The 27,998-nt window shown below is 45.1% G+C and overlaps 1 protein-coding gene and 1 long non-coding RNA gene across 2 annotated transcripts in view; one reads left to right on the plus strand and one right to left on the minus strand.

Annotated features, from left to right (window-relative positions):
* Positions 1-25,413, plus strand: part of LOC308514602 — a 56,936-nt gene extending 31,523 nt beyond the window's left edge. The window contains exons 3-4 of the long non-coding RNA XR_013995599.1: positions 5,092-5,173; positions 24,918-25,413. This is a non-coding gene — a long non-coding RNA (uncharacterized lncRNA). The remainder of the gene's footprint in view (positions 1-5,091; positions 5,174-24,917) is intronic.
* On the minus strand, positions 1,297-27,988 carry LOC308514598 (coagulation factor X-like; the record flags this gene model as incomplete). The annotated part of the gene is made up of 8 exons (XM_081084800.1): positions 1,297-1,892; positions 3,329-3,446; positions 6,590-6,882; positions 16,737-16,865; positions 18,499-18,612; positions 19,519-19,543; positions 24,820-24,971; positions 27,919-27,988. The coding sequence occupies 8 exons, from the start codon at positions 27,986-27,988 to the stop codon at positions 1,297-1,299; spliced, it is 1,497 nt and encodes a 498-aa protein (XP_080940926.1).
* Between the last annotated feature and the right edge of the window lie 10 nt (positions 27,989-27,998).

Genomic DNA, 27,998 nt, shown 5'->3' on the forward strand with positions numbered 1-27,998 from the left:
GAGGGCTGTGCGACGTGGGGTTCCTTGGCCTGCCTCTTATCCCCTCAGCTCAGCCATGGAGGCACAGGGCTTCTCTTGACAGCTTGGCCTCACACACTCTGCTGGTGGCCAGTCTTGGGGGCAAGGAGACGGAACCCTGAGTCAGAGACCTCACAGTGTAGCTCATTTCTCACTTCTGCCCAGCTCAGTACAGCCCCCCACCAGGAGAGCTCGGAGGGTAGCATGGTACCTGAGCATCAGGATCAGCAGCCGCTTCATCATCCAGCCCCTCCCTGAGGCTCCCACTCTCTACTCCCCTCATTCAGGGCCAAGGAAGTCTGGAAGGCACTGTCTCCAGGGAATACGGAGTCTCGGAGTCTCATTTCTTGGCTCTCATCAGGGCTAGTCTCTTTGCAACAAGTGCCCGGTGTCAGGGAAGCGCGAATCACCTCTGGTCAGCAGAAGCAGCTGCCACCTTGGCAGCCAGGCTGGGGAGGGAGGTGTGTGTTAGGTAGCGGGTACACACCAGGTTAGGGCAAGGTGGGCCAGGCATGGGCACATTTTTAAAGGGCCCCAGGTGCACCTTTGTCTCTCTCTAAAAATCAATAAAAACAAACATCCTCAGGTGAGGATTAAACACACACACACAAAAACAAATATAAGCACCCCAGGTGATTCTAGCATGAAGCCAGAAAGAAGAGCCAGTGGTTAAGTCAATGTTAAAAGGCCCCGCCAATGAGCAGCTCTCTGGGCCTCCCCTTCCCAGGGAGTCTGCCTTTCACAGGAAGCCCCTGGGGGACACACTCACACTCTTGTCTCTGTCCAGGTGAACCACAGGCCTGGGAGGCTATGCTGGACCTGGGGGAGAACCCACCCCGACCCCGGGGTGCGGCCACCCTTGCTGCGCCTTGTCTCTGCTCCCAGAACCTTGGTCATTTATTCTCAAGGGTCCTGAGTGAGTTCTGCCCAGAGGGCAGTGTAGGACAATCAGAAACAGAAAAATGTGCTATGAATGGAAAGGGCCCCCCACGGTTTTGAGCAGAGAGTCATCAGGGGAGTGTGAACCCCTGTTCTGTAAAGTATAACATTTCCAGGAGGAAGCTTCCAACCAGGCAAGGGAAAGGCAGGACCCAGTGTTCCAAATGACAATTTCATTTCCCACTTCACTCGAGCAAGGGCAAGGTCAGGCTATGGAACCGAAACAATCACCACAGAGAGGAAACTTACTCCAGGATTCAGCCTGTTCAGAGTGGCACGTGTTAACACAAAATGAGACACCAAAGGCTGCCAGGGGTGTTGGGGGGCGGGGGGAGGGCATTAATCTAATGACGGGAGCAGCAGTGACCTCCGGCTCACCCTAGCGCCTAGCCTTGGTTTTTTCATAGACCTCTCGATCCAATTGAGGAAGTTGGTGACTTTGGTGTAGATCCCGAACTTTCCTTTCCGTGCACATCCTTCTCCCCAGCTGTTGATGCCCGTGATAAAGTAGGTGTCCTTGAACCGGGTGACATGGGGACCCCCGCTGTCCCCCTGACAGGCACCCTCGAGCTTTGAGTCATAGCCGGCACAGAACATGTTTGGGGTGATGCTGAAGCCGGTGGACAGCTTGCATGTGTTCCTGTCCACGTAGGGCACCTCCAGCATCTTGAGGGTGACGGACGTGCGGCCCATCTCGTGCATGCGCCCGAAGCCGCTCACGATGCCCGATTTCTGTGTCATGAGTGTGGATTCGGCCCAGTCCTTCTCTGGCAGGCAAACGGGGGCCACGTTCATGCGGAATTTGATGGGTGTCTTCAGCTTGAGGAGGGCGATGTCACAGTTAAAGGTCTTATTGTCAAACTCTTTGTGTTTTATAATCACTTCCACCTCGTGAACCATCTCGTTGCCGTCCTCCTCCTTTGTGTTTCGATCGCCTGGAAAATGGTGAGAGCACGGCCGTGTTAGCCCACTCGGCCATGCGTTCTTGGTGGGTTACTTTTTAAAGGAGCTATTGTTGTTTTTTCTACTTAAAAAAAAAAAGTTATATAGTCACTAGGAAATTTGAAAAATATAAGAAATCATAAAGAGGTGAATTAAAATGACCTTCAATTTCACTATTTTTAGTCACATTTTTCTATGTACTTTCAGTTCTTCAGGGACTTCTAGTTCACTCATTTGTGTACCCATATTTAACGAGGAGGTACTGAGTGCCCGGGACAAAAGGGAGATGAAGGCCTGAGGTTCTAGACCCGTGCTCTCTAGAGGCCACCACTAGCCACAGGGGCACTGGGCACTTGAAGTGTGGCTGGTCTGAACGGAGATGTGCTGTGAGTGTCAAATTTCAGACTTAGAGTGAGAATAATACTCAAAATAGCTCATAAATACGTCTACAATGGATTACATATTGATACATTCTGGGCGTGTTGAGTTAAATATGATATATTACTAAAATTAATTTCACCTGTAAGCTTTTAAAATGCATAGTGGAAAAGTTAATGTAACTAGCACATTAAAATTCATGTGGCTCACATTTGTGTCTTTCATCGGATAGCTCTAGAGTCTGGTAGGGAAGGACAGACATTACGAAATAATCCCACACAAAAATATAAGGGGCAGAGAGACTCAGTGCGCAGATCGTCGAAGGGGCTCTGGAGGGCTCCCCAGAGGAAAGGTCGCTGAGAGGAGACCCAGCACTTGGGGCATGGACACCAAGAGCCTCAGGGAGGACCATGATGGAGGAGAACTGGGCTGGATAGGACAACAGAGACTTGTCCGCTTAGAAAGACTGACTAGACCTGCCCATTTTCCTCCTACCTCCCCTCTTCTCATCTTTACCCTCTTCCTTCTTGTCTTCCTCCTCTTCCCCCTTCTTCTTCTCATCCTTCTTTTTCTCCTCTTCTTCTTTCTTCTCCTTCCTTTTCTTCCCCTCTTCTATACTCTCCTCTCCTCCTTCTCTTCTCCCTCGTTCTCTTCCCCCTCCTCCTTATAGCTCTCCTCTCCCTCCTGCTCCTTCTCCTCTCCTTCTCTTCCCCCTCCTCCTTATAGCTCTCCTCTCCCTCCCCCTCCTTCTACTCTCCTTCTCTTCCCCCTCCTCCTTATAGCTCTCCTCTCCCTCCCCTCCCACTCCTCCTTCCTTCTTCCCCCCTCCCTCTCTTCCTCCTCCTCCTTATTGCTTCTGCCTCATCCCCCTCCTCCTTTTCCTTTTGTCCCTTCTCTTCTTCATCTGTGAAACCCCCCACCCCCGCACCCCCAGCCTGGATTCCAGTAATTTTATCTAGTGTTTCCAACAAATTTGATCAGTTCTAATTGTCTCTGAAAATTAGGCCATGACAGAGGGCCCTGCAGGGGTGAGGGTTGTGGTGCCACTTACCTACCCTCACCTTGAATTGCTTGGCTTGGTCAAGACAGTGGGCAGCAGTGAGAATGTAGAACTCATTCAGGATGGTGCCTCCACAGAAGCCTTCATTGTTCTCCTTGATGAGCAGAGCCTGCAATGAGAACACCAGGGCCAAACAGGTTGAACTTGACTTTCTGAGAAGAGAAATTTAGAACCTGTAATTCAAGCCTTCCCCTTCATTGCTTCTGCCTGGATCAGGGCATCTCTCTCCTATAGCTGTGTGCCCACCTGAGCCTCCCGCACCCTCACTCCTGCCCCCCACCCCCACCCCACTGCCCTTTCCAAGGAGAGAGCTGTGGCATCTGCAAACTAGAACACAAGGCCGGAACCAGCTCACCTACAGTGTTCTCCTGACCACTCGGGCTATGGCCCAACATGGCCAGTCCTGTAGACCTGAGCTTGCATTCACCACACCTGTCCCCCTGGCCATTCAGTCCTAGACCCTGGCACATTCTCTCTCTAAGAGGTGCCTCATGGTTGACCCCAGCCCACCTTCCCATCTCCTCCTAACCCGCCACTCCCTGGTTCCACAGCACGGGTGTGGGCAGCATCTCATGCCTTCTGGTCTTTGCTTTACCCACCAGGCAACAGACCCACTTATTCATTTACTCTACAGACATTTGCTGGGGTCCTACTAAGTGGCAAGTGCTAGCCACTGAGTAGAGTTGTGTCATAATTTACCTGCCTTTTCCCCGCCTGGTCTACAAACTCACGCTAACAATGACTAGTCTTTTATTTGTTCTGGTTCTGTCACAGCACTCTCTAAAGAGTTATGCCCAGATTAACAATTGTCACTGTGTTGAAGATCTTTATTGTCTTTGTGGCTATGAAGTATATGCCCCAGACCAGGCAGAAGCCAGTCTATGGACAAATGCTTGCCTACCCTTGTGTCACTTTTGGGCTTAGAAGGGATCCAGTATTCAAGCCAATCTCCCACAGCTCATGGAAGGACACCGTCAAGGTTAATTTCTGTGGAATCTATGTGCCTACTTCTGTAAGGGGTTTTCACCCTGATTTTGGATTTGGGAGTAAGGATTATTCCACCTGGGAGTGAGCATTGATGGGGCAAGTGAAAGCCACCACCCAAAATTCTCCTATATTTCTTTCCTCCCGAAGAACTGAGCGTGCAAATTCCGAGCTGGAGCATTTTTTTCTCCCCTTTATTATGGGAATTCCACATCCTTTAAGCAACAGTTACTAGATAGGGATATGTGTGGGTAAATGAAACAAATAACATCAAGTTCTAAAAGAATTCTTAAAGATGTTCCTGTCTGGTATGTAGTATAGATGTTCCTTGACTTATGATGGGTTACGTCCCAATAAACCCATTTTAAGTTGAAAATGTGGTAAGTAAAAAATGCATTCAATACACCTAACCTACTAAATATCATAGCTTAGCATAGCACACCTTAATGGCGCTTAGAATACAATAGTTGAAGACACTGTGAAGTACTGGTTGCTTACCCTCTTGATCACCTGGCTGGGCTCACTGCCAGCATCAGGAGAGAGTATCATACAGCACACGGAGAACCCGGGAAAGATCAATGTGTATAACTTTTATAACATTGTAAAACTGAACCATTGTAAAAGTCGAACCATCATAAGTCAGGAGACTTCTGTAATGTTTCTTTGCACTTTTTTTTTTGGTATAATTTATCAACTCTTAATACAACTTGGGTGATGAGTGAGGGAGAGCCAGTCTTTCTAAGATTGGACACCATCTGTTCTTCTTAAAGATGGAGATGAGGCAACTTGTGCAGACTGGAACCGGGAGAGCAAGAATCATGAATCCCTACAGACTCATCGAGGAACCGGCTGGTGAGGATCCTTCTGCCCAGTCCCCTTCCCTGCCCCCTCTGCCCTTGGAGTCCCATCTAAAACCACCCCCAGAGCTGACACCTCCACCCGGTGGGCACTTGTCCTAGTCTTCCGAGTGGAACTTCGTTCTACACCCACTGGTACCACCTTGGTGGTCTTTATTACCTCAACTTGAATTGTGGTCATTTGGGTGGACCTCACCTCCCTTTCCCAGATCTCGATTTCCACATGTCAGTGACACAGCTCTGATGATCTCACAGTCTACACACACAACCCCAACTCTATGCTGGTCATGCAAGTTCTCCATAAATACACGTTCGGTGAATGATGACTAGATGTTGAAATGTCCTGTATTGGCTCTTGATAATTCAGACAGATGCATGGCTGTCGTGTAGCTTGCAGATGAGGGTGAGCTGAGGTAATTGGCAGCTCTGGGATTTTGCTTGTAGGAGAAGCCATTTTGGCTTTGAACACTAAAAATGTATTAAGTCCAAGTTAGGATTGCCAGATAAAACAGAGTACATCCAGTTAAATTGGAACCAAATGAATTGCAAATAATTTTTGGTATAATAGCATGTCCTAAGTAATATCTGGTATATACTTACATTACAAGTTTTTCATTGCTTATCTGAAATTCAAATTTAAGTGGAAGTCCTGTGTTTTTATTTGCTAAATCTGCCAATCTAAGTCGAAATGACCAACAAAAGGATTTTTTTTTTTACCTTTGATAACAAATCGGTGTATTTTTCTCTAAGGCAGTGGCTCTCAACCTTCTGGCCCTTTAAATACAGTTTCTCATGTTGTGACCCAACCATAAAATTATTTTTGTTGCTACTTCATAACTGTAATGTTGCTACTGTTATGAATCATAATGTAAATATCTGATATGCAGGATGGTCTTAGGCGACCCCTGTGAAAGGGTCATTCGACCCCCAAAGGGATCACGACCCACAGGTTGAGAACTGATGCTCTAAAGTACTCTCTTCCTCATTAGAATTTAGGTGTTTCAATAAAAAAAGTTTTACCAATTTAGAAATGAAACAAGGAGAGTAAATCTTTCTGCCTCCAGTCGAACAGAAGAGCAAGCAGAGACCTCACCCACAATCAGGGAAGCTGCCCTTTACCTGCTCATCCAAGGCCTGAGCTGGCACCCCATCTCTCCTTCTACTGTAGGAGAGGTTTGAGGGCTCAGATCCTGAGCATGGGATGGGAATGGGCAGCAGGGGGGAGGGTGTAGGCAAGCTCCCAGTTCCTTCTCATCTCAGGTTCCTTCAGCATGGGAGCTCAGAGCCTGCTGAGGGCCACATGTGTGGCGGGCATCATGATCCCGGCCTCGGCCTCTATGTCTGTGCCTGCAGTGCCCAGCCAGAATGGGTCACCCATCCAGTTAACTCACTAAACTTGCTTAGCACTTACATGCCAGGGACACTCGCCATCTTTGCAGTCCCTCCCTCCCACTATCCAGACAAGTGAGTTCTCCTCTGCTGAGCTCGGCTGTGTGTTGTTCAAGCCCAGCAGATCCAAAGGGTTTGTGGTTGGATCCAGGTCTCCATCGAAAGGGTTTGTGATGGGATCCACATCTCCACTGAAAGGGTTCATGGTGGCATCCAGGTGTTCACCGTCTTTGGGAGGATCCTTGCTGCTGTGGGCGGTCAGGGACCCCGGTCTCCTCCTCCGTGCCAGAGTGAGTTTCCCACAGGGATAAGGCTCTGGAAGAAAAATCAATGGCCTGGGGCTTCAGCAAAGTGAAACCCTCCCTGCACCGCATGCACAGTTCATTATCAGCAGGAGGTATAGGGTGGCCAGAGAGAGAGAGGTTACGGGTCACGTCAGAGGGCCTGGAGAACTGCAGTTGGGGAAGCGTGAACAGTGTGCTTGGTAACTGGGAAGGGTGTGAGGAACTCTTGGGGTGCGGAGTGCCCTGTGTCTTGATCTCGGTGGCATTACAAGGTGGACGTGACTGTCATGATGCAGGGAAAGTGCCCTTTCTGTCAGTGCCCACACTGTGTGTCAGTCTCACCTACAGGACCTGCTGCAGACACCAGCTCTGGAACTGACCAGGATACTGAAGCATTGAAGGGCATATTTGCAAGCTACTTGGAAAACGCACCCACATACTACAGACACTGACAGTGGCTAGAGGACACAGAGGGGCAGGCAGGCAATGAAGCAAGCAAAGAGGTTAATTGTAGAACCCAGGTAGGCACATATGGGTGCTCACTGTCAAATCCTGTCAACCCTGCTGTGTGTGTGAACATTTTCTAATGGAATACTGTTCTTGTTGTTTTTTTTAATTGTTCTGGGAAAAAGGGGCAATACATGCAAACAACCTGAGGCATAAGAAGGAGCACAGCACAACACGGCTTTGTATGATAATGTCTAACAGGGATGACTACCCTTAAAATCACCAAGCTCAGGGGAGATGTCAGCAAATACCAGAAAGCTTCCTTTCTGTATTATTACCAACTAAGGAAATGAGGCGGAGAGAGGGGCCTACAGCGGAGAGAGAAAGGGAGAGGTGTGGAGGCCATCAGAAAACAGGACAACCGAGAGCAGCCTCCACAGCTATGAACAGCACCCACCAGAGGAGCTGCTGCCAACTGAGGAGCAGCTGCTACCACAACCAACCGAGGAGCAACCGCAACCCAAGGAGCCACTGCCACCCAAGGAGCAGCCACTGAACGACTCAACATCTAGATATGTCGGTGAGATCAAACATGGGTAGACAAAGAAACCCCCAAAGGAAAGAAAAGGAGGAAACACCAGAAAAGCAGCTAAGTGAAACAGAGGCACGCAACATGACAGAAAAAGAATTTATATTAAGGGTCCTAAAGTGCATAAACCAGATGGAGGAAAAAATCAACAACTTATGCAAGAATCAAGAAGAAATGGATGAAAAACTCAATAACTTAGGTAAGAACCAAGAAGAAATAAAGAGTGAATTAGCTGCAATAAAAAACACCATTGAAAGTTTCAACAGTAGACTAGGCGAAGCAGAGGACTGAATTAGTGAATTAGAAGACAGGAAAGCAAAACACACCCAAACTGAACTGCAATTGGAGAAAAAAATTAAAAGTCAGGACGAGAGCCTAAGGGAGCTATGGGACCACATGAAACGAAACAACATACGAATAATAGGGGTGCCAGAACAACAGAAAGAGCAACAAGCATTAGAAAACCTATTCGAAGAAATAATATCAGAAAACTTTCCTGAGGTGGGGAAGAAAAAAGTCACACAAGCACAGAGAATCCCAAACAAGGTGTACCCAAAAAGACCCACACCAAGACACATCATAATTACCATGGTAAATGTTCAGGACAAAGAGAATCTTATAGGCTGCGAGAGAGAGATGGAAAGTTACATACAAGGGATCTCCCATTAGATTATCAAATGATTTCTCAACAGAAACACATCAGGCCAGAAAAGAATGGATGGAAATTTACAAAGTGATGCAAAGCAAAGGACTGAATCTAAGAATACTCTATCCAGCAAGGCTATCATTCAAAATTGAAGGGGAAATAAGAAGCTTCACAGACAAAAAAAGGCTAAGGGTGTTTATCACCACCAAGCCGGCAATGCAAGAAATGCTAAAGGGACAGGTGTAAAAAGAAGAAATAATAAGCTAAGAAAGAAAACAAGCACAAAAAATAGTAATGGCTACAAACAAGTATCTTTCGATAATAACTTTAAACGTAAATGGACTAAATGCTCCAATCAAAAGACATCGAGTGGCTGAATGGATAAAAATACATGACCCATATATTTGCTGTCTACAAGAGACCCACCTCAGAGTAAGGGACTCACACAGACTGAGAGTGAAGGGATGGAAAAATATCTTTCAGGCAAATGGAAATGAAAAAAAAGCTGGGGTGGCAATACTTATATCTGAAAAATAGATCTCAAAGTGAAGGCCTTAACAAGAGATAAGGAAGGACACTTCATAATACTAAAGGGATCAATACAACAAGAAGATATAACCCTGATAAACATGCAGGAGCACCCAATGCAGGAGCGCAGGATCCCTGTGGGGATCCCTCGCACCCCAATGCAGGAGCACCCAAATATATAAAAAACTCCTGGAAGATATCAAAGGAGAGATTGACAACAATAAAATCATATTAGGGGACTTTAACACACCACTGACAACACTGGATAAATCCTCTAGACAAAAAATCAGCAAAGAAAGAGCAATCCTAAATAACTCACTAGATCAGATGGACTTAATTGACATCTTGAGAACATTTCACCCCAAAGCCACGGAATATACGTTCTTCTCAAGTGCTCATGGGACATTTTCAAAAATAGACCATATATTGGGTCACAAACAAAGTCTCCCCAAATTCAAGAAGATTGAAATCATACCAAGCATCTTCTCAGACCACAATGGCACAATATTAGAAATAAACTACAATAAAAACTACCCAAAATACTCAAACACTTGGAAGCTGAAGAGCATGTTATTAAATATTGATTGGGTTACCAATGAGATCAAAGAAGAAATTAAAAACATCCTGGAAACTAATGACAATGAAAACACAACAATCCTAAACTTATGGGACACAATGAAAGCAGTCCTGACAGGGAAGTTTATAGCTCTACAGGTCTATCTCAAAAAACAAGAAAAAATGGTAGTAAATCATCTAACTCTACATCTCAAAAATTAGAAAGAGAGCAAGAAGAAAAGCCCAGAGTGAGCAGAAGGAAGGAGATAATAAAGATCAGAGCAGAAATAAATGACATAGAGACCAAAAAAACAATACATAAAATCAATGAAACAAAGAGATGGTTCTTTGAATGGATAAACAAGATTGATGAACCTCTAGCCAGACTCACCAAGAAGCAAAGAGAGAGGGCCCAAATAAACAAAATCAGAAATGATAGAGGCAAAAAAACAACAGACCCCATAGAAATACAAATGATTGTTAAAAAATACTATGGACAACTCTACTCCAACAAACTAGACAACCTGGAGGAAATGGACATATTCCTAGAAAAATATAACATTCCAAAACTCAATCAGAAAGAATCTAAAAAGCTCAACAGGCCAATAACTATGGAAGAAATTGAAGCAGTCATCAAAAAGCTTCCAGCAAACAAAAGCCCAGGACCAGACAGCTTCACAGGGGAGTTTTACCAAACATTCAAGGAAGAACTAAAACCTATCCTCCTCAGACTACTACAAAAAATTCAAGAGGAAGGAACACTTCCAAGCTCATTCTATGAAGCCAGCATCACGCTAATACCAAAACCAGGTAAAGACAACACAATGAAAGAGAATTACAGGCCAATATCCCTCATGAACATAGATGCCAAAATCCTCAACAAAATCTTAGCAAATTGGATCCAGCAGTACATCAGAAAGATCATACACCATGACCAAGTAGGATTTATCCCAGGGATGCACGGATGGTACAATATCCGCAAATCAATAAACGTGATACATCACATAAACAAATTGAAAGAAAAAAACCACATGGTCATATCAATTGATGCAGAAAAAGCATTTGACAAAATTCAACACCCATTTTTGATAAAAACTCTCAGCAAGGTGGGAGTAGAAGGATCATACCTCAACATAATAAAAGCCATATATGACAGGCCCACAGCCACCATCATACTCAATGGACAAAAACTAACACCATTTCCCCTAAGAACAGGAACAAGACAGGGATGCCCACTCTCACCACTCCTGTTCAACATAGTACTGGAAGTATTAGCCATTGCAATTAGACAAGAAGAAGAAATAAAAGGCATCCAAATTGGGAAAGAAGAAGTAAAACTGTCTTTATTTGCAGATGACATGATATTATACATAAAAAACCCTAAAGACTCCATCAAAAAACTATTAGACTTAATACATGAATTTGGCAATGTAGCAGGATACAAATTAACCCCAAGAAATCTATGGCATTTCTATACACCAATAGTGAACTTATAGAAAGAGAGACTAAAATAACAATCCCATTTACCATCGCACCAAAAAAATTAAGATACCTAGGAATAAACTTAACTAAGGAGGTAAAAGACCTCTACTCAGAAAACTACAAGATGCTGAAAAAAGAGATAGAGGAAGACATAAACAGATGGAAGAACATACCATGTTCTTGGATTGGTAGAATCAACATCATTAAAATGTCCATACTACCCAAAGCAATCTATAAATTCAATGCACTTCCCATTAAAATACCAATGACATATTTCACAGACCTAGAACGAACTGTCCAAAAATTCATCTGGAATAAAAAAAGACCCCGAATAGCTGCAGCAATCCTGAGAAAGAACAAAGTAGGTAGGATCTCAATACCAGATATCAAGATGTATTACAAAGCCACTGTTCTCAAAACTGCCTGGTACTGGCACAAGAACAGACATATAGATCAATGGAATAGAATAGAGAGCCCAGAAATTGGCCTGAACCAATATGCTCAATGAATATTTGACAAAGGAGGAAAGAACATACAATGGAGTCAAGATAGTCTCTTCAATCAATGGTGTTGGGAAAATTGGACAGATATATGCAAGAAAATGAAACTAGACCACCAACTTACACCATACACAAAAATAAACTCAAAATGGATAAAGGACTTAAATGTACGACGGGAAACCATAAAAATACTAGAAGAATCCAAAGGCAACAAAATCTCAGACATATGCAGAAGCAAATTCTTTACCAACACAGCTCATAGGGCATTGGAAACTATAGAGAAAATAAACAAATGGGATTACATCAAAATAAAAAGCTTCTGCACAGCAAAAGAAACCATCAACAAAACAACAAGAAAGCCCACTGCATGGGAGAACATATTTGCCAATGTTATCACTGATAAGGGTTTAATCTCCAACATTTATAGGGAACTCATACAACTTAACAAAAGGAAGATAAACAATCCAATCAAAAAATGGGCAAAGGACCTAAAAAGACACTTTTCAAAAGAGGACATTCAGAAAGCCAAGAGACATATGAAAACATGCTCAAAGTCACTAATCATCCAAGAAATGCAAATCAAAACAACAATGAGGTACCATCTCACACCTGTCAGACTGGCTATCATCAACAAATGACCAAACGACAAGTGCTGGAGAGAATGTGGAGAAAAAGGAACACTTGTGCACTGCTGGTGGGAATGCAGACTGGTGCAGCCACTGTGGAAGACAGTATGGAGTTTCCTCACAAAACTAAAAATGGAACTCCCATTTGACCCCGTGACCCCACCTCTAAGAATATATCCTAAGAAAATAGAAACACCAATCAGAAAGGATATATGCACCCCTATGTTCATAGCAGCACAATTCACCATAGCTAAGATCTGGAAACAGCTTACGTGCCCATCAGTAGATGAATGGATTAGAAAACTGTGGTAGATCTACAGGATGGAATACTATGCTGCTGTAAAAAAGAAGGAATTCTTACCATTTGAAACAGCATGGATGGAACTGGAGAGCATTATGCTAAGTGGAATAAGCCAGTCAATGAAGGAAAAATACCACATGATCTCACTCATTTATGGATAATAAAGACCATTATAAACTTATGAACAAAAATAGATACAGAGGCAGAGCAGCCTCGAATAGACTGTCAAACTACAGTGGGAAGGCTGGGGAGAGTTGGGGGCGGGTGCGGGGGGGGTGGGCGCGGTAAGAGATCAACCGAAGGACTTGTATGCATGCATATAAGCATAACCAATGGACATAAGACACTGGGGAGTAAGGGAGGCCAGGGGATTGTTAAGGACGGGGATAAAAGGAGACATATGTAATACTCTTTGTAATACTTTAAGCAATAAAACAATAAAAAAATAAAACAGGACAACCAAGACGGCGGCATAGGTAAACACCTGGACTTGCTGCTGCGCACAACCACATTAAAACTAAAAGTCAAAACAAATAGCATCCAGAACCACGGGGAGGCTGGCTGAGTGGAAATTCTACAACTAGAAGGAAAGAGAAAAGCACACTGAGTGCGGTAGGAGGTGCAGAGGTGTGGAAGTGTGGAGGTACAGAGGCTCACGTGAAAGGGGCTGGCAGCTGGGTATGCTGTTGTCTTTTTCTACCGGGAGGGAGATACAAGCTCCTGACTGCTCTGAAATCCAGTTCTGGGAGAGAATCTGGGGACCCAGACTCATACGGAGAGAAACTGGACTGTCTGGCATCAGGCTGGAACGTGAGGGCGGCTTTCTCGCAGAGGTGCTTGCAAAATTCATTGTTCCTGCACAGGGCGGAGGGACATAGAGACCCAGGGACCTATTGGGGGAGGGCCGATGGCAACCATTGCTGTTTGCACAGCCCTGTGACTTCCTGAGACCACACCCCACCCAATTTACAACCACACCCAAGCTGTGCAGAGGCTTTTGCATACTAATGGCCTGGCCATTCTCTGCCTAAAAACCTGTCAAACTGCAGCTGGGTCAGAGAAACCCAGAGCTTCCAAAAAGCCCAAGGCTGTCAGCAGCCTGCATTACTTCACAGCTGTGCCTCATCTGGGCACTTCCAAACCCCTAACAAAGAGGAGGAATCTGCAGATCTCTCTGTAGCTCCTGTTGGGTGGCCTCAGGCAGTGGGTGACTTTGCACCCCCTTGGAGATCCAATAGCCAGTCTACCCAGTGGTCAGAGTAAGACCATCCAGATTACAACTCTTCACATCCGTAAGAGACACACTAAGGTGGCAGACTCAGTGAGCACCAAAGCCACACTGAAGCAAGTCCTGCCCCATAAGGGTGTCTCCAGCACAGAAGTTCTCCCATGTAGGCACAACTGGTCCTCACAGCCAATTGGCAGGGAGGTCAATTCCTCCCAGTGACACCAACAGCAGTCAAGGCTTAACTACAACAAAACTGTGCACACAGCCCACAAAGAGGTGTACCAAGAGTGTCCACCTCAGGTAATTGGGAAGGCTGAGCCAATGGGCCCTATAGGACACCTAGCACAGAAAGCCACTCTATGAACACAGGGAAGCAACCAAAATGCGGAGAAAAAGAAACAGGTCACAAATGAAAGAAATGGAGGAAAGCAAACTCCTGGATATAGAGTTCAAAACCATGGTTATAAGGCTACTCAAGAATCTTCCAGAAACTTCTGAGAAATATAGTGAGACCCTCAAGCATATGAAAAAGGACCAATTAGGAATTAAGCATACACTGACTGAAATAAAGAATAATATACAGAGATCCAACAGCAGACTAGAGGGCCCCAAGATCAAGTCAAAGATTTGAAATACAAAGAAGCAAAAAATACCCAATTGGAAAAGCAAAAGGAAAAAATAATACAAAAATATGAAGACAGTGCAAGGAGCCTCTGGGACAACTTCAAGCGTACCAACACCCAAATTATAGGGGTGCCAGAAGAAGAGAGAGAGAGCAAGATATTGGAAACGTATTTGAAGAAATAATGACAGAAAACTTCCCCTACTTGGTGAAAGAATTAGATTTATAAGTCCAGGAAGCACAGAGAACCCCAAACAAAAGGAATCCAAAGAGGACCACACCAAGACACATCATAATTAAAATGCCAAGGACAAAAGACAAAAAGAGAATATTAAAAGCAGCAAGAGAAAAACAGTTAGTTACCTACAAGGGAGTACCCATACTGTCAGCTGATTTCACAAGAGAAACTATGCAGGCCAGAAGGGAGTGGCAAGAAATATTCAAAGTGGTGAATAGCAAGAACCTATAACCAAGATGACTCTAACCAGCAAAGCTATCAATTAGAATTGAAGGTCAGATAAAGAGCTTCATAGACAAGAAAAAGCTAAAGCAGTTCATCACCACCAAACCAGTATTATATGAAATGCTGACAGGTATTCTTTAAGAAGAGGAAGAAGAAGAAAAAGGTAAAGATAAAAATTATGAACACCAAAGTAACAAGAAATACATATCTATCAACAAGTGAATCTAAAAATCAAGTGAATAAAAAATCTGATGAACAGAATAAACTGGTGAATAGAATAGAATCAGGGGCATAGAAAGGGAGTGGACTGACAGTTCTCGGGGGAAAGGGAGTGTGCGGGTTTGGGAAGAGTCTGGCCAAAAAGCATACACCTATGGATGAGGACACTGTGTGTGGGGGGTAAGTGTAGTGGGTGGAGTGGGAACCAGGTGGAGGGGAGCTATGGGAGGAAAAAGAGGAACAACTGTAATAATCTGAACAATAAAGATTTATTTAAAAAAGAAAAGAAAACAGATGGCTTCTCTCTGCCTCAGTGGGTATGCCAAAAATCAGATAAGCAGAACGTAGTTCTTTTTAGTGTTTGCGAGGGCTCCAGCAGGACCTGAAGGAGCCCTCCCCACCCCCAGCAGACTTGTGCTGTGTTAGCTGGAGATAAAGAGTTTGGTGTTGATATTTGGAATCACTGTCCTTTGAAATACTGAATCAGGAAGTAGTTTACCTGGCTCCGCCCCCCCCCCCCCCCCCCCCCCCGCAAATATCACACTTCATTAAATAGATTTGTAATTATTCCTGGAATTTAAACAAAATTTGCGTGCATGTTACAGTCTACCCCCTATTGTTGAACCAGCATAAGTTTAAAAATCTCATTACCAATGGAGATGTAAATGATATTGTCTTTTACATGTTGAGAGAGTTAATGTTATTTAATTGCAGTCATTCTGGAATATTCCTGTCTTGTGGAGTGGGCCTGGGACTTTGCATCTGTACACCCTCACCCTCACTGACCCGCCTCGAACAGTTGATGCTGAAGCTGTCAGTCAGTCAGGGAACCTGGCTTTGCAAAACAAGTTGGTGCCTTTGTGAGACTGAGAGAAAGGAGTGGCGCCTCAGCACCACTGGCTCCAGGTTGGCCCTGCAGCATAGGAGGACCTTTCTACAGTGTGGGAGACCCCAGGGCCTGGCCCGTACTCAGCCCCTTAATAGGCCATGCCCTCCCGAGCTTCTAGGCCAGACTCATCATGTCCGGCTTTTATCAAGGAAAAGAATAAATAAATGTGATTAACATCCAGGCCCACACAACCTAAATTAGTTTTTTGTTGTTGTTGTTAATCCTCACCTGAGTATATTTTTCCATTGATTTTTAGGGAGAGTGGAAGAGAGAGGGAAAGACAGAGAGAAACATCAATGTGAGAGAAACACATCGATTGGTTGCCTCCTGCAGGAGCCCCAATCAGGGTCTGGCCTGGGGAGGAGCCTGAAACTGAGGTGCGTTCCCTTGACCGGAATTGAACCCAGGACAAACTCTTTCTAACTCCCCATCACCTACAGTCAGGCCTGGGCTGCCCTCACCCGCCTTCACTCTCATCTTGGTTCATTGTAACTCCCAGTCTCTCAAGCCTCCTGTCCTACCCAGGGGTACAAATCAGGCCTCCACACACTCATTACATAGTTAGGGTTTGCTACGAATCAGGCACTGTGCAAAGTGCCCTCCATGCGTTGCTCCCTTAATTTGCACATTTACTAAGCAGTTAGGTAATATCGCCGGCCCCACGTTTCAGGCAGCTCCCAGAAACAGGGGTTTGTCTCCAAGTCTGCGGCCCACCCCGGCTGCTCCAGCTGTCCTGCACTGGCCTCTCTGACTCAGGGAGCCCTGTGAGGTGGCCCCATGCTCCTCCTACCTGTGGAGATGCAGGACTTGTCGTCCTCATCCAGGATGTACCCGCTGGCGCAAGAACACACCACAGAGATCTCCTCTCTGCAGAACTGGTCACAGTCCCCGTTGTCCAGGCTGCAGAATTTTTGCATGGCTGTAAGGGACGCATGTTGGTTCTCAGGACAGGCTGGGGAAACTGAGGCTGCAGCTGGCCGGGAGGAAGGACAGCAGCCCCAGGGGGACATACACCCACCGTGAGCCCTACAGCAGCCCCTGGCTAGAACAAATGGCGGGAGCCACATGGCCCATGCACATCAACTGGGGCAAACAGGATGGGCTGCCCAGAGCAGCAGGTGGGGTGACAGGACCATGCCTGTGCGTGTGCTCTTCTCAGCCCAGGCTGCCTGGGGAAACCATGGCGTACAGTTAGGGTGAGAGCTGAGTATCTGCCGGGCCCCGGCACCAGCCTTCCAGGAGGTCCTTAAATAATCTGAACATGGCCAGTGAGGGCCCTGGAGGCTGGAAGGGTCTTAAGTTCAGCGCTAAGAAGGCACATAGGTCCTGACCAGCTTGGAAGGGCTGCCTGCAGGAGGGTGGGTTCCTGGCCTGGGGCTCAAGAGGAGTGGCCAGAGGCCCACCTACTCTGAGGCTAGAAGAGTCCCTGTGTAATAAGGGTCTCAGAGACAGGTCTGGGCCCCAGTGCGGTGGGAAGAAGAAACAAAACAGGCAGTCCACATCCTGGAGGCAGGCCAACCTGAGTGCCAAACTGGCCCTTCTGTCACTTGTGTTTTGAGGAAGTTATTTCCACCTACGGGCCTGGGTTTCCTCACTTGTAAAGTGGTGGAGGCCGTACCACCTCACAGGATAACCTCGGTCACGGGAAGCTCTTGGCGCAGTGTCTGTGTGGACCCGAGTCTCCCTGGACCTCAGATCCGCAGCTCTGCCTGAGCCAGAATCACCCACCTGCTTCCTGTGTGCACTGACCTCAACCTCCAAACTCACATCAGTGATGCTACTCTGGCCGTTTATACTCTGCATTTGGGTTTTGATGAAAAAGTAATTGTAATGCAAAGATCAACGTTAATGAAACTTTAGAAAACATTCACCATGGCCCTGGGGTCAGAGCCAAAAGGTGTGTAAGAGCAGCAGCTCTGGATTGGGATGAAACGATGCCTAGTTGATATTCCCGGCAGAGAAAATTCTGAAGTAATCTAGTTCAAGAGCACATTGCAAAGATTATAAATTAAGTAATAAAAAGAAAAGCAAATCTTTCTCTTTAGGGAAAACCGGTTTAATATTAAAGCTAATTTTTATTTAAAAATTAACCAGCATATTAGGAAAACTCCTAGTGACTTTTCCATGATTAATTAAGTGTTCCAAATTTTTATAATTGGACAATCCCAAACAGTTAGCATTGGCACTTGCACTAATAAATGTGAGGTGTGGTGATTTAGAAACATTGCCCAGGACCACAGGAATATAAGTGACAATGATGCGGGATACATTCTACTCCAAGAAGGAAGTCAATTCTCATTACTGTTAGTGGGCCACATGCTTCATGAATGAGGTGACTATGTGTTTCACTGAACTCCAACACTGAGTGGATTGTGGGGCCATTAATTTTTGTTGTTTTCTGTGACTACAGTGGCCCTTCATAATGGAGCACAGACTCGACATCAGAAGTGACATGAGATTGTTCCCTTGGACATTTTGACTTTTTCCCTCTTTCCCACATTCGATTCTTCAGGTAACTCAGACTTGAAGGCCTACCGAGAAGAGGAACTCACATAATTCACAGTTTCTGCCTTCATATCCTTCCTGACAAGTGCAGGTGTATTCCCCGAGGCCGTCCTTACACCTGCCCTGGTTCAGGCAGGGATTGCTTTCACACTGGTCACCATCTGCAAAGAAAGGGTTTGGAAACCGAAGCTTGCGGGCAATTTCCATCACCATGGAAATGACTTTGCTGTGTTGATCTTGGCACACATTTTTTCAGATAACTCGAATGAACGTGGACTTCTTCCTGTTTCCCTGTAAACAATTTCTCCTAACTGAACTTCACTGTATCCTCACCTCTGTGGCTCTGTGTACATGATACTGTTATCTTACTGGATCATTGGCTGAGCTTTCCATTTTTGCTGAAATGTTTGACAGCATTTTTACATTACAGTGAAGAGCTCTAGGATGGTGACTACATGGGATCGTCTGGAAGGGGGAAGACATGAGATTGTCTGACACTGGACAACAGAGATGTTAGGGTTCCTGTTTCCAAATGCTCTGGGGTAAAATGAAAATGCAGAGACAGCTGCCCAGCACCAACATGGGACTTCACATTCTTTGGTGCATTTGTACAATCTAATTTAGAGATAAGTCCAATAGTCATTTTGAGAAATTTGAATGGTGTTGCCAGGATAAACATTAGTCAGGATTAATGCCATTTCAGGTGGTATAAGGGTTGACTCAAGATGCTTACCTTATTATAGGGTCCAATCTTTCAGACTCTATTCTTTTCCTAATATACTTAGATTTTAAATATTATCACTAAATTTGGTATTCTCAAATGAGAATATACTGATTTAAATCTATGTGTAAGTGGCAACATTAGGATTAGTGTAAAGTTACTATAAAAAACTATTTTACAATAACTGTTATGAAAATGCACAGACGGAACAAGTTAAATACATAGGATTTAAACAGGAACAGAAAGGCAATTCAGAAAGCATTTTCAAAGTTCAAACACAATTTCTCCCAACTTAAATATCATAATGAACCCCTCTCAATTAAGATTAAAATAGAAAACATCTCACCTTTGTATATATTCCAGAATTCATTCTAAAAGAGAAAAAAAATATTTTAAAGAACATTAGGGAAAGCACAGACATTTTACACCTATAACAAATTATAACCTAATAACTCAACTTGAATAGGATACTTTCCCAAACAGAGGTCATTTTCCAAAACAAATTGCTCTAGATCTATTCAATCTAAACAGGAAAGTTTTTTAAATCTTCCGTATCTATAAAGGTGCAAATGGTGGCTTCAATCACCATCTCTGTTGAATATTGAAAGTGTATTTTCAAGTGAATCTCCAAGAAATGGATTGTACCAAAAATGCTTTGCTCTGTTTGCTACTCCAGTAAATGGTTTTTAGTTGAAATATTTGGGTCAAAGATTCAATAAAGAAATGAATTATTGGTTAATAATCATGGTAATTTAGAAAATGATCATTGGTAATTAACTCAAATCAGGGCATCAAGAGCCTGCATTAACTAAAAAATGTTCACAGATTAAAAAATTTTTTTTCTGTCTATAGTAGGTTAAATAGTGTCTCCCAACCCTCCAAATTCAGGTATAAACTCACAATGTGACTTTAATTGGAAATAAGGTTTGTGCAGATGTAAGTAAGGTATCAATTGAGGTGAGATCCTACTGGATTAGGGTGGACCCCAAATCAATGAGGGGGTCCTTATAAGAGACAGAGAAGGACACAGACACACGGAGAGAAGGCCATGTGAAGATGGAAGCAGAGATTGGAGTGATGCATCTACAAGCCAAGGAATGCCAGGGATTGTTGGCAGCCATCATAAGCTAGAAGAGAGGCGTGGAACGGATTCTCCCTCTTGTCTTCCAGAAGGAACAAACCCTGGTGACACCTTAATGTCGAACCTGTGGTCTCCAGAACTGAGAGAAAAAGCATTTTAAGACACCCAGTTTGTGGTTTTATTTTGCTTTATTTATTTATTTTTTTAGTGTCTTAAGGTGGAAGCTTAGAATATCAATTTGAGACCTTTCTTCTATTCCAATAAAAACTTTTAATGCCGTAAGTTCCCCTAGAAGCACTATGTTGTATATTCGTTTTTGTTCAGCTGAAAATATTTTCTAATTTCCTTTGAGACTTTCTCTTTGACCCACAAATTATTTAGAAGTGTGCTGTTTAATACCCAAATACTTAGAAATTCTCCTGTTACTGATTTTTGGTTGATTTCATGATGGTCGGATAACATTTTATATGTCTTCAATCTTTAACATTTGTTAAGATGTGTTTTTAGGACACAGGATATGGCCTATCTTGTAGAAAGTTCTGTGGATGCATGGAACTTTGAGGAGAGGGGGTTTGCCACAGGATCTATGGGACTCGTACAATTATCCGTTAGATTCAGGTCGAGTGATATCTGGAGAACTGCAGGGGATACAAATGATAAACTCACAATTCTGTGGTACTTTGAATTCTCGTTTTCTTCAATGACTGCTGCTATGTACTTTTCAGGGCCCTCAAATAGCGGCTCCATGCAGTCTACCCGGGTTTTGTGGTTACATTCAGTGGGAGACAGGGTGGAGTGTGCTTTCTCCATGGTACCTGGAGCCAGACTTGTTGCTAACCTTTGATCCAGTAATCCTCTTTGGAGCAGCTGCTCTTCTTAGGAGATAACCCAGAAGAACTATGCATGTGCATGATTTCATGATAGTAATATGAAAACAACTTATATGGCCCAAACAGGAAAGAAGTAAATGTGTTGATACAATAGAATTTAATTTAGGTCTTTAAAATTATAAGCATGGTAGCTATATATAGAAATAAGGAAGAGTGTTTTGGAAATGATGCTGAGTGAAAAGTAGTACCTAAACTTGGATTGGAATTACAAATATTCATTAATATTTTGTGTATGTATTTCATACACAAAACTATGCATATGTGAATTCGAAGAGCATTTAAAAGTGAAAATAGTTCTTGAAATTATGAATAACTTTTAAAAATAGACAAATCATGTATTTGGTAAGGTGTGAAAATGAATTCTCCAATGCCTCTTCTCTCTTCTGGTGGCTGAAATGAACACTGGTGGTCAAACGGATAGAAACGTACACGAATCCCTTGCAGACCTTGATCTTTTGCAGAAATACAAAGATGTCTGAGTCCCACAGTTTACAATGACTATTTTCTAGACAGAAGTGCCAAGTGTGTTTTCCAATGTATTAGTGGTTGCTACATTCTCCTTCCTAGCTTCAGGTTTTATGGGAGGAAACACAAGTACTTCTGTAATGTTACTGGAGACTGTGAGAAACATGGTGATGCGATGCGGTTACTACCCAAGCCCCAGCCAGCTGTGGGCATTCCGTGGCAGTACAGAGCTTTTCATCTATGAACACGGCCTCCTCCTCATCATCAGTGCCTTTGATCTGCTCTTCCTTACCCTTCTTCCTCCCTCTCTTTCTTCCTTCAAAAATTTTTTTAAAATACACTTTATTGATTTTTTACAGAGAGGAAGGGAGAGGGGTAGAGAGTCAGAAACATCGATGAGAGCCAAAACCGATTTGGCTCAGTGGATAGAGCGTCAGCATGGGGACTGAGAAGTCCCGGGTTCGATTCCGGTCAAAGGGCATGTACCTGGGTTGCGGGCACATCCCCGGTGGGGGATGTGGAAGAGGCAACTGATCAATGTTTCTCTCTCATCGATGTTTCTAACTCTCTCTATCTCTCTCCCTTTCTCTCTGTGAAAAATAAATAAAATATATTAAAAAGAAACATCGATGAGAGAGAAACATCAATCAGCTGCCTCCAGCACACCCCCCACCGGGGATGTGCCTGCAACCAAGGTACATGCCCTTGACTGGAATCGAACCTGGAACCCTTCAGTCTGCAGGCTGACACTCTATCCACTGAGCCAAACTGGTCAGGGCTCCTTCAAAATTTTTAAGAGTTTATTTGAGGCAAAACTGATGATAGTTGCCAGGAAGCAAGGTCTCAAATGCTTCTGTTTTGTTCTTTAAAAAACTGCTTGCTGCTCCATGGGACTGTCTAAGTCATAGTAGGTACTGCACACTTCCTTCTTTGTGACAAATAGCTCAAAGTGCTCAGTGAGACCCAGAGTGGTCCATTTGGCCAAACATCTCACTATCTGTGGGTGATCACAGATGAATATCGGATTTCTGCGACTCACTTTCAGGAACTCTCTGACAAGATTATCAAAGAGTCTGGCTGTGGCCTGAGGTACAGGACATTCAGTAGCTTTTGCCACACAGGTATTATTAAGAATGTTTTTTAGTATCTTCAGTTCTGAAGAAGGTTTGTTCCTGGCAGGCTAGTTCCTCACAGGGCTTTCTCACGTGCTTCTACCATGCTGACTCTGTAGATGGGGTGAAGTCAGTCTGATGGGTTTGGCCTTCTGGGCCATTGGGAGGGTGGATGTGATCTTGTCTGTAATGTGCTTCACCATCCCTGACATAATCTCCACGGTTTCAGGAGATCATCATGATCTGTAGAGGCCATGTAAAATTCACAGGTGGTGAATTAGAGTCAAATCATCTGGAACTGGCATTCAATTTCACAAACTGGGACAATGCCACTGCTCACCAGCATCTTATGGCAGAGTTCTGGAGCAATTCTTGTATATAAGTTCATGTCCAGGTAATTTTGCCAGGTGATGAAAAACTTGGGCACATCTCCACTAGAGATGGCATTTATCCTAGGAATTTCAATGTCTAGGAATCCAAGCTTATCAAAATCTTCTTATACACATGATACTATTACTGTAAATGATAATTTCTTCTTTACAAAGTCATTCAGGTCCAAGCCCAAGTATCTCCAATGATGTGTTTCTTTGTCTTTGAGGCCAAAGTGAGGATTAGGTGACATATAGGAGCAAGGAGGCAATAGTGTGATTTTGTGGAGAATGACACTCTGCGAACCCTTCTTTGTTTTTCCAGGATTCTTTTGAACTCCAATTATGTCTCCCAAGGCAGTCTGTTATCGATATAAATAAATTCTTCTGATTTTAAATTCCTTGAATTGGCCATAACTTGCAACTTCACCTGTACTCGAAGGGCACAGAAGATGAACCTCCCGGGCTCTTCTGGCATAGAGACTACCTACCCCTTAAGGTGATGTTGGTCAGGTGGTCTGCAGGTGCAGCAAGCGAGTGGGTCTACATGGAGCCTGTGTAGTGCGGGTCTCCTCAGCACTCAGCATGTGGTGGGAGCTCAACTGTGGTCTTGCAGTGTTAATGGGGGTCCTGCAGTGTGGGTGGGTTCTGCAGTGTGAATGGAGGCTTACTGCAGTGTGGATGGAGGGGGCCTGCAGTGTGGATGGGGTCCTGGAGTGTAGATGGGGAGGCCTGCAGTGTGGATGGGGTCTTGAAGTGTGAATGGGGTGGGTCCTATAGTGTGGGTGGGGGTCCTGCAGTGTGAATGGGGGTCCTGCAGTATGGATGGGGGTCCTGCAGTGTGGGTGGGTCCTGCAGTGTGGATGGGGGTCCTGCAGTGGGGATGGGGGCCTGCAATGTGGATAGGGGTTCTGCAGTGTGGATGGCAGGTCCACTGTGGGTTGTCAGTGGTGTGGTGGTGGTGGCAGCAGCCGGGCCTACCTGTCTCTCTCAGAGCTGCTGCTCGGCCTCCTTCTCGGCCACTTTCTCTTCAGCTTTCAAGTGTCTTCAGTTCATTCTTTCCCAGTTTCCATCGTCGCCATTCACTGCCACCTCACATCCTCATGGCAGCCATGTTTCCCCAGGGCCCTACCCAACCTGGGTGAGGCTCATGAGCAACTTTCAGGGAAGCCTTTGCTGTCGTGTGCCTGTGCGCCATAGCTCTGAAGGCTGCAACTCAGGTGCCAGACGTCAAATATGGCTGTGGCCATGGATCTGGGCAAAACCCAATGGCTCCTGTGTGTGTGTGTGTGTGTGTGTGTGTGTGTGTGTGTGTGTGTGTGTCCCAGTCCAGGGAGATGTTGGCCAAGGGCATGAATAATTTTAAATAAACTTGTTATGTTTTAGAATAGATTTAACAATACCTTCAGAAGTTCTCATAATTCTTATAACCAATTTTTGGCCATACCTTCTCAGCTTCCTTCCCACAAAACAAGGAGATATGTGTTGGGCGAGGAAACAGGAATGAAAGCCTTGCAAGTGGTAGAAGGAGACAGGCTCCCCACCTCCCACCCCAGAAAGCCTCTCCTGAGCTGTTCTCTGTGGCGGAGGCCACAGCACAGAAGGGCATGGAGTGAAGGCCCAGCGTGGGCGACACTGACAGCCTTCACAGACAGGTAATGGGGCCAGACAGCATCTCCATTCAGGCCCAGCACCGTCCACTACTGGTCTCCCCGTCTCACCAACCCTTACCGTCTTCTCTGTGTCCTCAAAGACTTCTCGGATCTCTTCGTAGTCGCAAGTCTCTTCCACACACTCACTTACAAGGTATTCTCTTTTTGTCTCTTCAGATAATGAATTGACCCTGTCCAGGAAGCTGTTGGCATGTTCCCGGTGGATGAACACTGCAAGACAGGGAAGCACACAAAGTACTTACCAAAGTATCAGGTCACCTCCCTGCTGCAAAAGGCTGAGAACTCCTTCCTCAGGCACCGGGCAGCTGGGAAAGAAACGCCCACCTCCCTCATGACTCCTCCTTGAGTTACATACAGTGCCTGTTCTAGACCCCACACACCCTTTTCTGGAGACGTAGACACATCCCATCCAATCCACTACCACCCTCCCTGCACATTCACACCCAGCTTTAGGGTGGTCAATGCAAACCCCCTCTCCTGAACTCTCCCTTCTCAGAGTGTTTCCAGGCCACTGTCACCTCCCTTTCCCTGACCAACTACTCCACTCTGTGCTTTGGCTCAGGCTGTGCCCCTCCACTCTCATCCTCACCCTGAGCCTCACCCACCTTGCAAGGGCTCAAGTCAGAGTTCAGTGGGGAGTTGTGATACTGTTTTGACCATGATCTACAATTAAAGGTATGATTTATATCAAGTCCCAGGACTCCCAAATATAAATTAAAACAGAAGTTTTGCCCTAGCTGGTTTTGCTCAGTGGATAGAGCATCAGACTGTGGACCAGAGGGTCCTCAGTATGATTCCGGTCGGGGCACATGCTTGGTTGCAGGCTTCTTCCGGCCTGGGCCCTGGTCAGGGTGTGTAAGGGAGGTGATCAATCGATGTGTTTCTCTCACATTGATATTTCTCTCTCTTCCACTCTCTCTAAAAACCAATGGAAAAATATCCTCAGGTTATGATTAAAAACACACACAACAAAAGAAAACAACCCCAGAAGTTTCAACCTGGCTGGTGTGGCTCAGTTGGTTGGAGTGTCATCCGTGACACCAGAAGGTGGCAGTTTAGATTCCCAGTTAGGGAACACACTCAGGTTCTGGGTTCCGACCCTGGTCAGGGCATGCATAGGAAGCAATTGATGTTTCTCTCTCATTTCCTTCCTTTCTGTCTCAAATCAATGAAAACATATCCTCAAGTGAGAATTACAAAGAAAACTAACAGCAATAACAAAAACAAAACAAAAGTTTCAAGAAATAGTATTTACTATAATTTTATACAAAATAGTACTTATTACAAAATTTTCTACTTGATTCTGTTATTTTTCATTAAAAGCAAAACACCACTAAATTGATTTCATGACTCACTAATGAGCCGTGACCTGCCAGTTAAAACGTCTTGGGTCAGAGAGCCTCTGAGTCCTCCCTGTGGTCTCTATCTGCAGCTGGCTTGTCCCCACTCTCTGCCTGAGTCTTATCTCTCCCTCACTCACCACTCCTTTTCTTCTTTCCATTGTGGTACAGGAGGCCCTCAGATTCTTTTCCTCGCCCTCTGCACTCCTCTCTCTTTTTTCCACCGAAGAGTTAAGAGTTTCACCATAATACTCTCCACGTTGGTATTGCTAGTCCCAACTTTCATCCCAGCTCTCTGCTTTCAACTCTCTCATCGTGGTGGATATCTCCTCTCATCGCAAACTCCAAACTCCCACATCCAAAACCAAAACACACACCCAGTACTACAGAATCTAGAAGGCCTGAGTTTCCAATACACCTTGGTCACCTACTACTTAATATTGGCAAATGCAAATTACAAGACATAGGCTTACTTCTTGGAGTTGTTTTAAAGAGTGTATACACTTCCCAGTGTCCAGTGTGGCACACATTAGGTGCTCAATGAAGGTTACCTTCATTCCTACCTCAAATCACGTTCCCTTCCAAATTCCTCATTTCTTTTTGTGACATCAGTGTTACCCCAATAGCATCAGCCTCAAACTTGCTAGTATCTCTGGGCCCCTCCCCCATTACTTCAAATACCTGCTTCAATACCAAGTGCTGATTTTGAAATAAAATCCGCACAGCAGTTTCTCCCCTCTCATTCCCCTCCATGGGTTTCTTCCCTGTTCTGCTTTTCTCTTTCATTTTCTGACTTTTTACCGCTTTCTCCTCTCCTGCACACCTGGGTCGCTCCTCAGGGCTCCTGTCCTTGCACTTGACCTAGGATGCAGACAAACCTCAGGGTGATGCCACCTCTGTTCTCTCTTCTGACTTTGCTCTGCTTCTCTCCTTTCCGAGCCCTTTGTCTTTGGACAGGCCCTGGGGCCCTGGAAGGTCCAGACACCCCCATCTGAGCCAGCCTTGGGCAGCCCCTCCCCCTGGCTGAGCCAGCCTGAGGGTGGCAACACCAGCTTCTCTCTCATTCTCGTCCCTGCCCTGCTGTGGACACTCTTCTCTGCCTGGGACTGACCCCTCCCCTCCTCTCCCCCAGCTCATGTTGGCAGAGGAAAGCGGCTTCTCTCTGTCTCTACCTGCCACCTCTCCCTTCGCTCCCTCTCTTTCTTCATCTCCCCCTCTCTGTTTTCTGCCTCTCTTTCTCCCTCTGTCTCTCTCTGTGTGTGTGTGTGTGTGTGTGTGTGTGTCTGTCTCTGTCTTTCTGTCTATGTTTCTCTGTCTCCCTCTTCCTCTGCCCATGTGTTTCTATCTGTCTTTATGACCTCTGACTGGCTGTCTGACTCTCCACCCACAGGGAGGCACACCTGGCCCTAAGCTACCTTGGCTGAGACCACCAAGCCCAGCTGTCTCATATCAGCCTCTGACAGGGGACAGGCACCCACTATCTACTCAGTGTTGGCGAACCTTTTGAGCTCGGCGTGTCAGGATTTTGAAAAACCCTAACTTAACTCTGGTGCCGTGTCACATATAGAAATTTTTTGATATTTGCAACCATAGTTAAACAAAGATTTATATTTTTGATATTTATTTTATATATTTAAATGCCTTTTAACCAAGAAAAATCAACCAAAAAATTTAGTTCGCATGTCACCTCTGACACGCGTGTCATAGGTTCGCCATCACTGATACACTGTGGAGGTTCAAGGGCATCACTCCAGCTCCCCACCCTTTCTCTTCCTCCACGAGGCCACCACTGTAGCCTGAGGTCGAGGGGTGCTTACCACTTCCCCCGGGTGACAGGAGGCTGGCCAGGGAGGCACTGAGCAGGAGGAGGCACAGCAGGCCGGCCATGGTGTGGCCT

This window comes from Myotis nattereri, assembly GCF_964212035.1.
Source record: "Myotis nattereri genome assembly, chromosome: 2".
Lineage (NCBI taxonomy): Eukaryota > Metazoa > Chordata > Mammalia > Chiroptera > Vespertilionidae > Myotis > Myotis nattereri.